This window comes from Oncorhynchus gorbuscha, linkage group LG11, assembly GCF_021184085.1.
Source record: "Oncorhynchus gorbuscha isolate QuinsamMale2020 ecotype Even-year linkage group LG11, OgorEven_v1.0, whole genome shotgun sequence".
Taxonomy (NCBI): Eukaryota; Metazoa; Chordata; class Actinopteri; order Salmoniformes; family Salmonidae; genus Oncorhynchus; species Oncorhynchus gorbuscha.
The window spans coordinates 8,666,653-8,677,732 of NC_060183.1; the positions used below are offsets into that span (position 1 = coordinate 8,666,653).

Here is an 11,080-nt window from a genome sequence, read left to right on the forward strand (position 1 = left end):
GCCTGGATTTCCTCTAGTCCACTCTGGTCTCCCAGGGCCTGGCTGTCCTCTAGTCCACTCTGGACTCCCAGGGCCTGGCTGTCCTCTAGTCCACTCTGGTCTCCCAGGGCCTGGCTGTCCTCTAGTGCACTCTGGTCTCCCAGGGCCTGGCTGTCCTCTAGTCCACTCTGGTCTCCCAGGGCCTGGCTGTCCTCTAGTGCACTCTGGTCTCCCAGGGCCTGGCTGTCCTCTAGTCCACTCTGGACTCCCAGGGCCTGGCTGTCCTCTAGTCCACTCTGGTCTCCCAGGGCCTGGCTGTCCTCTACCAGGGCTTGGCTGTCCTCTAGTCCACTCTGGTCTCCCAATGCTTGGCTGTCCTCTAGTCCACTCTGGTCTCCCAGGGCCTGGCTGTCCTCTAGTCCACTCTGGTCTCCCAATGCTTGGCTGTCCTCTAGTCCACTCTGGTCTCCCAGGGCCTGGCTGTCCTCTACCAGGGCTTGGCTGTCCTCTAGTCCACTCTGGTCTCCCAATGCTTGGCTGTCCTCTAGTCCACTCTGGTCTCCCAGGGCCTGGCTGTCCTCTAGTCCACTCTGGTCTCCCAATGCTTGGCTGTCCTCTAGTCCACTCTGGTCTCCCAGGGCCTGGCTGTCCTCTAGTGCACTATAAGAAAATGCAGGTTTATTTTTTCTCTACAACGCGTTATTATTTAGAACGAATATTTTATCTTTGTCTCGTTAGATTGCATGTATAGGAGGATTATGTGTGTGTACATGGGATTACGCGCTAGGGCAGTGAAAATTACTTTAGGCTCTACCTTCTGCCGTGAGTTTTGACATTGTAAACCCGTGCTTTCACGTCACAACAATATTCTACATCAATCGTTCTGTTGGAATTCAGCGTGCAGCCGCGGTTTCACATCTGCGCCTCTGTCGTTCACTCAGGTGGGATTGGATTTGAGCACAAACGCATACCTCAACAAGAATGGCTATCGCAATCGTCAAGATCGGAATTTCATTGAAAATGCTACCAAATAACAGTGCCGTGTTCTTCAAATCGGACGGTGGGAGATTTGGCCAAACCAGGACGATTAAATTGCTAACGGGGTCAAAGTACAAGATTGAAGTGGTTGTCAAACCTGGGGCTGCAGAGGCAACGTAAGTATGGTTGGGGTGAAATGTTTACAGGCGCTCGCGCATCAGGCAATATAATGTCTATCCAATTCAATAGGTTAAATTGTGACCATTTCTCTGTTGAGGAAAACAATATTCTGTCACCGTCCATCACTGCCTGTTTATGTTTTTGCTCCGTTTTTATTAAACTAACTCAGTTTTTCATAGTGTGAATAATATGATTCGGCACATTGTCTTGGCAAATATCACAACCCGTGGATATTATGTCGCTGCTTTAATCTAATTAAATTTATAGGTTAATTAAATTGGTCATTGAGAACATTGATAAGACACACGCCGCAGGAGGTTGTGATTCGATGTTGGAGTTATGTGAGAGAGTGCGCGGTTAGAGTTCCCACTAACGTTAGATGTTCAAACTGCAGTCTAAATTGGCAAGGCCTATATCATAGACTACAAATGTATAAGAACAAGAATATGTTTTTGGAGGTAAGGGTTATACATAAGGTTAAGCAGTTTGGTTAAGGTTAGGGTTTGGTTTAGGTTTGTGTCCGGAAGGTGCAGGGAGACAGAAGTCGCTGCCAGATTGTGTCAAATCCACTACCGATTCAATTCTAATTTGATTTGTCACATGCCGAATACGTGTAACGTTAAGACTTCACCTAGAAATGCTTTACTTACGAGCCATTTCCCAACAATGCAGAGTTAAAGTAAGACAATTTGGCTAAACTAATTGTATGTAACAGTAACACAATAACATAACAATAACAAGGCAATATACAATGAGTACCAGTACCGAGTTAATGTGCAGGGGTACGACGTAATTTAGTTAATTGAAGTAATATCTACATGTATGTAGGGGTGAAAGTGACTCGGCCATCAAGATAGATAATAAACAGATTAGCAGCAGTATGTGTGTGTTGGAGTTTCAGTGTAGTATGTGTGGGTATTGATTGAGTCAGTACAACAACAAAAAGTGGGTTATACGCAAATAGTCCAGGTGGCCATTTGATTAACTGTGCAGCAGTCTTATGGCTTGGAGGTAGACGCTGTTTATGAGCCTTTTGGTCAAATACCTGCCGTGTGGTAGCGCTTGCCTCGCGGTAGCAGAGAACAATCTATGACTTGGGTGGCTTGAGATTGACAATTTTTTAGGGCGTTCCTTGCTACCCTCTAGCGCTTTACGGTCAAATGCCAAGCAGTTGCCATACCAAGCGGTGATACGGCCAGTCAAGATGCTTTCAATGGTTCAACTGTAGTTTTTGAGGATCTAAGAGTCCATGCCATATCTTTTCAGCCTCTTGAAGGGGGGGATATGTGTTCTCCTGCCCTCTACACAACTGGGTTGGTGTGTTTGGAGTGGACCATGATATAGTAGGTCCTTGGCGATGTGGACACCTAGGAACTTGAATCTCTCGACCCGCTCCACTACAGCCCCGTCGACGTGAAAGGGGGCGTGCTCGGCCATCCGTTTCCGGTAGTCCCCGATCAGCTCCTTTATCTTGCAGACGTTGAGGAAGAGGTTGTTGTCCTGGCCTCCAGCATGTGTGACATTAGGCTTCCAGCATGTTTGACAGAGACCAGCATGGCTGAAGGCTACCTAGTTTTTTGTGCATTTTCTACAGTAGTAGGATAAACATGCACTCAAATTGTGTTTCTGTATTTGGTTATTCATTCCTGTCTTTGTAATTTATCATTCCATTTATTCTGAAATGATAAATGACACTGATCTATCTTTCACCTCTCTATCCACACCCCTTCATCCATCCGTTCCTTTGACTGATTCATCTACAAATAATAATGAGTAGTTACTTATGATGCAAGGTGATTTGTAGGTCAGTCATTCGATAGTCTCCTGCGTTGTCGGCTACAATGTCAAACAACCCCAGTATCACCAATCCACCCCCCTCCCCCCACCAACCCCTGCCCCAGTCAAGCGGTCACCAAAGTATTGTCTGTGATGTAACTGTTATGGTCCTGTCCTGTCCTCAGCACTATGAGTGTAGGCGGAGTCATCTTCCCCTTGGAGCAGAAGTCTAGAGACCCCCAGTCTGTAGTCTACACTGGCGTCTACAACACAGAGGGCATGACTCACACCAAGAGTGGAGACAGACAAGCTGTACAGATCAGCTTGCAGGTAATAAAGGCAAATCATGACATGACGACGGGTGTCGTCTTCCTTTGATTACAGACATAAAGGACTTTTACATATATTTTTTCTTTATGAACAAGGAGACGAAACAATTGACCCTTCGCTAAGCCCCCCGCCCCCCTTGGTTACTGTTGCAACCTCGAACAACATTTTCCCAGAAAGCCCAATTCTTCATTCAACTACTGGCGAAATCCCCTCACAAAGATCTCAAATTGTGTTTCTAATACACAATGAAATGAAACACAGACTACCCCTTGCTAATAAGGAAGCTCTTGGGTGTGTTGTGGTGGACTGTCATTACAATTACTTCACGGGAACCTAGTAAAAAATACGTTTATAGTGTAGCTAGCCACTGAATGGCTCTCAATTCACCATGCCTGCATGTAGTCAAAGCCATAACCACTTTGGAGATAATTGGTGCTCTCAAATCATATCCTGATGTCAACAGCAGATGGAAGTTGTATTCATTTTAGCTAGCTAAAATACATTTTGACAAAACAAGTTATATTAAGTGGCTAGCTAGCTAGCGTTAGCAACGTTTGATGGTCAATGAGACTGAGAGCTAAGCAGTTTAGCTTGCAAACAGTGTAACACAAGTATAATTTAGGATTAGAGAACTTCTCTAACAGGTTCAGGAATCACAGTAGCAACTACTCCTGTTAGCAAGTACAGTAGAAAATAATTGAACAAACTGTTAAATTATTTAGCCATTTAAACATTTACTTTTGGAAGAAAACTCTGTTTTGCTTTAGCCCTCACTGGCTTTCATGCGATTTAATTGTGAGCGTGTTATCCATTGGAGCGCTGTGATTGGTTGCCCAAAATTCTGGGGCGGGGCTTAGCGAAGGGTCAATTAATTAGTAGACAAAACAATTAACAAACAGACAAAACTATTAACTAGTAGACAAAACAATTAACTTGTAAACAAAACAAATAACTAGTAGACAAACAATTAACTAGTAGTTAATTCAGAGCAGTTCACCAGTCCCATTACAAATACCTTAAAACTTCAATGACTAGCATGTGCATTTATTTGCTTAAATCACTGACCACAAAAGCCGTTTATTAGAGCTAAACCAGATTTTTGCTCATTTGCATAGTTAATTGTTTAATTTCAGCATTCACTTCCTGCATTTTAAAATACCTTTTTTAATTTCCTGCACTAATGTGTTATCATTTACACACTGTGTCAAAATGTTTAGTTTGTCTTAGTATGCCTCTATCTATAATTGGGAGGCTCATGCACATCCCCGATACTGTATGTTAATATCTGTTCAATGGATGGGTGTGGGTGTAAGTGTGTCTGTGCATATTAATGGGAGGGTGAATGTGACTTATGTGTAGGAGGCCGGGAGAGAATGGATGTGTGGATGCATAGGTTATATGTTGTTCTGCATGTGAATGAAGGAGAATGGACGAGTAAGTCCATCGATGTATGAATTGGGTGTAAATGTGTCTGAGAATAAAGGGAGAAGGAGCTTCAAGCCCTATAAAGGCATAGCACTTCACAGTACAAAGAAGTATTTGCTTTGTGTTTTTTTGTGTGTTCTCTGTTAAATGTTTGCTCAGCCTACATGTTCACATATTTTATATGTGTAATGTACACAATAACTATGTATTCATACTATGACCATTATCCATGGGATGTCCACCGCCCTCATAAGACATAAGCCAAAAATATACACAAACAATACACTATCCAGTGAAATAGCTTTAGAAAAGGGCACGAGACAAGGATGTCATCTATCCCCCCTCCTGTTTGCATTGGCAATTGAACCACTAGCAGAAAGAAATAGACAGAACCCAAACGTAACCAGTATCAGTGTTGGTAAACACGAATATAAAATACACGTATTTGCAGACGATATCCTGATATAATAAACTAATATTGAAAACGCAATGTCCACCTCATTAAAAATATTTTCGGAATACTCTAAAATCGCAGGATATAAAATGAACGTGGGAAAAAAAGAAAACAATGGCAATGGGAAAAAGAATAACTCATGATCCACAGCAATCCTTTAAGTGGACCACAACAAATATGAAATACTTAGGATGCTTAATAAGTGACAACAAACAAATATATAAAGATGACTTTATCCCATTACTCAACAATATGAAAGCAGACCTAATTAAATGGAACAATCTCCCCATACAGGTAGAATAAACTTCTTTTAGAATGGCATGGCTCCCATTTAGAATGGCATGGCTCCCATTTAGAATGGCATGGCTCCCATTTAGAATGGCATGGTTCCCATTTAGAATGGCATGGTTCCCATTTAGAATGGCATGTCTCCCATTTAGAATGGCATGTCTCCCATTTAGAATGGCATGGCTCCCATTTAGAATGGCATGGCTCCCATTTAGAATGGCATGGCTCCCATTTAGAATGGCATGTCTCCCATTTAGAATGGCATGACTCCCATTTAGAATGGCATGACTCCCATTTAGAATGGCATGACTCCCATTTAGAATGGCATGTCTCCCATTTAGAATGGCATGTCTCCCATTTAGAATGGCATGTCTCCCATTTAGAATGGCATGTCTCCCATTTAGAATGGCATGTCTCCCATTAAGAATGGCATGGCTCCCATTTAGAATGGCATGTCTCCCATTTAGAATGGCATGGCTCCCATTTAGAATGGCATGGCTCCCATTTAGAATGGCATGGCTCCCATTTAGAATGGCATGGCTCCCATTTAGAATGGCATGGCTACCATTTAGAATGGCATGGCTCCCATTTAGAATGGCATGGCTCCCATTTAGAATGGCATGGCTTCCATTTAGAATGGCATGGCTCCCATTTAGAATGGCATGGCTTCCATTTAGAATGGCATGGCTTCCATTTAGAATGACATGGCTCCCATTTAGAATGGCATGGCTCCCATTTAGAATGGCATGGCTTCCATTTAGAATGGCATGGCTCCCATTTAGAATGGCATGGCTCCCATTTAGAATGGCATGGCTTCCATTTAGAATGGCATGGCTCCCATTTAGAATGGCATGGCTCCCATTTAGAATGGCATGGCTCCCATTTAGAATGGCATGGCTCCCATTTAGAATGGCATGGCTCCCATTTTGAATGGCATGTCTCCCATTTAGAATGGCATGTCTCCCATTTAGAATGGCATGGCTCCCATTTATTTTCGGTAATACCAATTACCTCAGCGAAGACGTTCTTTAAAAAAGTATATTCGGCCATAACAGACTTCATATGGGCAAATACAATTCATAGAATAAATTGGAAATATGTCCCTAAATCTGAGGGTGGTTTTAACCTTCCAGATTTGGAATTGTATCAACTCGCCACCCAAGGCTTTTACTTGCGATATATTGTTAAATGCACTAAAGAGGAACACTGGGTAATTTAGCTTTTCAGAATCCACCGATAAATTGGCCCAAATGGAAAACTAAATGCATAGAAACCGTAATTGACATGGTAATAGGAAATGTAATTATTTCCATGACAAGTTGTCCATTGTCTATGTATGTTTTTGTTTATTGTAAAAAAAAACTACCTAGATAAAACATTACAAAAAATTTCAAAAAAATGTGCCTCTAGTAAAAAAAAAAGTATCCTCTTTGACTGTTATTACATTTGTTACTAGAGGGCGATCGGACGATTTTTGTTGGGGTTGCCAGCATTCTTAGCAGCCAATGGCTAGCAGTTTCTTCCTGGTGATAAAAACGGATGATCGACATCGTTTTTAGAGTCATTACTGTATGATTTAATGTTACAAATTAAACCTGGCAAAACAATTCATGATAATTAATGCGGACCCCGTAAACAATTAATTTAGACCCTGCGTTAATTTGAAACAGGCGTTGATTTGCTGAAATGTGGGCCGTTGCCTGTCTATTAAAAGGGGCAGGTGGCTATTTGAGACTTCATTTCTGTATATCTACATCATATAGCCTGGTCACAGACCTTTTTAATATCTCTATCATATAGCCTGGTCCCAGATCTGTATCATATAGCCTGGTCCCAGATCTGTATCATATAGCCTGGTCCCAGTTCTGTATCATATAGCCTGGTCCCAGTTCTGTATCATATAGCCTGGTCACAGATCTGTATCATATAGCCTGGTCACAGACCTGTTTAATATCTCTATCATATAGCCTGGTCCCAGATCTGTATCATATAGCCTGGTCCCAGTTCTGTATCATATAGCCTGGTCCCAGTTCTGTGTCATATAGCCTGGTCCCAGATCTGTATCATATAGCCTGGTCCCAGTTCTGTGTCATATAGCCTGGTCACAGACCTGTTTAATATCTCTATCATATAGCCTGGTCCCAGTTCTGTGTCATATAGCCTGGTCCCAGATCTGTTTAATATCTGTATCATATAGCCAGGTCCCAGACCTGTTTAATATCTCTCATATAGCCTGGTCCCAGTTCTGTGTCATATAGCCTGGTCCCAGATCTGTATCATATAGCCTGGTCCCAGTTCTGTGTCATATAGCCTGGTCACAGACCTGTTTAATATCTCTATCATATAGCCTGGTCCCAGTTCTGTATCATATAGCCTGGTCCCAGTTCTGTATCATATAGCCTGGTCCCAGACCTGTTTAATATCTGTATCATATAGCCTGGTCCCAGTTCTGTGTCATATAGCCTGGTCCCAGATCTGTTTAATATCTCTCATATAGCCTGGTCCCAGATCTGTATCATATAGCCTGGTCCCAGTTCTGTATCATATAGCCTGGTCCCAGACCTGTTTAATATCTGTATCATATAGCCTGGTCCCAGATCTGTTTAATGTCTCTATCAGATAGCCTGGTCCCAGATCTGTTTGATATCTGTATCATATAGCCTGGTCCCAGATCTGCTTGTGTGGTATAATCAACTCCTATGGGCGTTGTCATGTCATGACCATAGGTTTTGGGGCAAGACAGCACAAACAGATCTGGAAACCAGGCTATGCATGATCCATACGAACACATTCACAACAATCCCTATAGCCCAATACGCATGTAGGATGTTCATTATCAGGCGTCAACTGTTCATGATGCAAATTATGAGGAAAGCTCTGAAGCAGTGTGTCTGTTTATTATTATTATTATTATTATTATTATTATTATTATTTATTATTATTTGTCTTTTCTTACTAGACATGACTTTGCTTATAGCTCGCTACTTTATTGAGTAGGAATGTACGAACTGTGACAAGTGGTTCTCTCACCTAGTTACCTTAAGATGAATGTACAAAATGACTAACATGTCACTGTAGATGTATAATTAGGGCTGTCACACCTCCTCAATGTCAACTTGTTTTGACATCGCATTTTCTTTATTTTTTTTTTAGCTGTATAGATGATGTATTTCTGGATGTTTTCAGTGTATTTTGAGCTCTTTCAGACAATCGAAAAAAGAAAACAAAAAATGTGTGCACTTAAAATGACAAAACGTTAACTTGAGTTAACTGATTAACTCTGACAGACCTAAATATTTTCCCTCACAGTTCACAGAGGTGGGCTCTTTTGAAGTGGTGTGGCAGGTGAAGTACTACAACTACAACAAGAGGGACCACTGCCAGGGAGGCAACAGTTTCAACAGCATCGAGTACGAGTGCAAGCCCAACGAGACACGCAGCCTGATGTGGGTCAACAAGGAGCTGTTCGTCTGATGGACCAACCAACACAGACAGCATCAGGGTTGTGTTCATTAGGCACCAAAACGGAAGTTAACGTAGTGAAACTGGGCGGTACTACCTGAAATTACAAAAGCTGAAGAACATACGCACATCCAGGTGCTTTCCGCAGGTGCTGGAGTTATAGGCAAACTCATGGAAAACAGAAAGGAAAACGCCTCACCTGAAATTAGCCAATGAAAATACCTGTTACAGTTTTCCGTTGCAAAATGTTTTGCTACGGTGTGCCCTAATGAACACGACCCTGATGCCACTGAAATGAGAGATGGATGACAATCAGCTGCTGTGTGTTTCAGCTGTAGCCAGCCTGTAAACCCCTCAAAGTGGATCATTTGCTGACTACTCGTGAAACTGTTAACCCAAACATCTTTTCCTCCGAGTCTGTTGTGGCATAATGTTCACCCTCAGGTCTATTCTGTTCCATGGAGTGTGTGTGTGTGTGTGTGTGTGTGTGTGTGTGTGTGTGTGTGTGTGTGTGTGTGTGTGTGTGTGTGTGTGTGTGTGTGTGTGTGTGTGTGTGTGTGTGTGTGTGTGTGTGTGTGTGTGTGTGTGTGTGTGTGTGTGTGTATCCATGAAGGTAGTATGTTAGTACGCTGTATGTGCAGATGTTGCGTGTGTTATAGTACTGTAATGAGCAGTCAGTGCTTTTAAAAATGTATTTTAAAATTGTTTTAGCTTTTTATGTTCAATTAAAATGTTGTCCCATGTGTCATTTTCCCATGTGTTGACAGAGGACAAGTAGTATAGGACATCTGTAGAAGTGAGTGTTTACATTTAGAAGATTTTACTAAATATTTTCACTAATTAAATCATTGAAATTATCTTATTTCTCTCTTTATTTTTGTCAAAATAAGTGTTATTATATTAGTTGGGAAAACACTATCAATACTGAACAACAATATATGTAAAGTGTGAGATAGATATATTAGTTGGGAAAACACTATCAATACTGAACAACAATATATGTAAAGTGTGAGATAGATTTGAGCCAAACTGTAACTCAGTAAAATCTTTGAAATTGTTGCAATGTTGAATTTATTTTGTTGTTCAGAATATATATATTTTTTAAACAATATAACTTACTATGAGATATGTAGTGAAAATGCAACAAAATGTTGTTTAATTATCAGAGCACTGTGTTACAACATCTTTATTAGATTGTGGATATGTTGTTAATCTAATTCATGGTAGTTTTAACATTTTGTGGAGGTATTTGTAAATATAGTAAATATATTTGGGAAGACATTTGTGTGCTTTTTGTTTGGTCATTTGAATGCTAGGAAACAACAAGTAAGTCTTAGTAATAAACTATGTAATTACTATTTTCCCATGTAATTTCTTAATACCTGGACATTTCTACACCCTAGAATATAGTAAAGTTCAACCCAGTTAATTGTGGTTTTCGGTCAGTTGCATCTTATTTTTTATTGAAAAAAAAGGTTTATAGTCTAAGAAAACATGAAAGAAGCGTGCTATTTATCCATCCATAGCATTCTGGTATGACGTTGGGGACTTGCCTTGGAAATGAAGTATGAAAACATTCTGCTGTGATGAATCTTGCATGAAAATGCACTCTTTAAGTAGGTTGCATAATAATGTTGTGGTCCTCTGTGGCTTGCAACACCAGGATTTTGTGTTTGATTCCCGCTGGGACCACCCATACAAAGAATACATGCGGTAGCCTAGTGGTTAGAGTGTAGGGACAGCAGGTAGCCTAGTGGTTAGAGTGTAGGGACGGCAGGTAGACTAGTGGTTAGAGTGTAGGGACGGCAGGTAGACTAGTGGTTAGAGTGTAGGGACGGCAGGTAGACTAGTGGTTAGAGTGTAGGGACGGCAGGTAGCCTAGTGGTTAGAGTGTAGGGACGGCAGGTAGACTAGTGGTTAGAGTGTAGGGACGGCAGGTAGACTAGTGGTTAGAGTGTAGGGACGGCAGGTAGACTAGTGGTTAGAGTGTAGGGACGGCAGGTAGCCTAGTGGTTAGAGTGTAGGGACGGCAGGTAGCCTAGTGGTTAGAGTGTAGGGACAGCAGGTAGACTAGTGGTTAGAGTGTAGGGACGGCAGGTAGCCTAGTGGTTAGAGTGTAGGGACGGCAGGTAGACTAGTGGTTAGAGTGTAGGGACGGCAGGTAGCCTAGTGGTTAGAGTGTAGGGACGGCAGGTAGCCTAGTGGTTA

General features: G+C 41.7%; 1 protein-coding gene across 1 annotated transcript; it reads left to right on the forward strand.

Moving 5' to 3' along the window:
• The first annotated feature begins 651 nt into the window (after window positions 1-651).
• Window positions 652-9,824, forward strand: cnrip1b (cannabinoid receptor interacting protein 1b). The gene is made up of 3 exons (XM_046367838.1): window positions 652-1,133; window positions 3,099-3,243; window positions 8,720-9,824. The coding sequence occupies exons 1-3, from the start codon at window positions 961-963 to the stop codon at window positions 8,882-8,884; spliced, it is 483 nt and encodes a 160-aa protein (XP_046223794.1). The 5' UTR covers window positions 652-960; the 3' UTR covers window positions 8,885-9,824.
• Window positions 9,825-11,080: the final 1,256 nt, after the last annotated feature.

Coding starts and splice junctions, on each gene's coding strand:
- cnrip1b (XM_046367838.1), top strand. CDS start 961: ATGGCTATCGCAATCGTCAAGATCGGAATTTCATTGAAAATGCTACCA. Junction 1,134..3,098: donor CCTGGGGCTGCAGAGGCAAC/GTAAGTATGGTT, acceptor TCCTGTCCTCAG/CACTATGAGTGTAGGCGGAG. Junction 3,244..8,719: donor CTGTACAGATCAGCTTGCAG/GTAATAAAGGCA, acceptor TTTCCCTCACAG/TTCACAGAGGTGGGCTCTTT.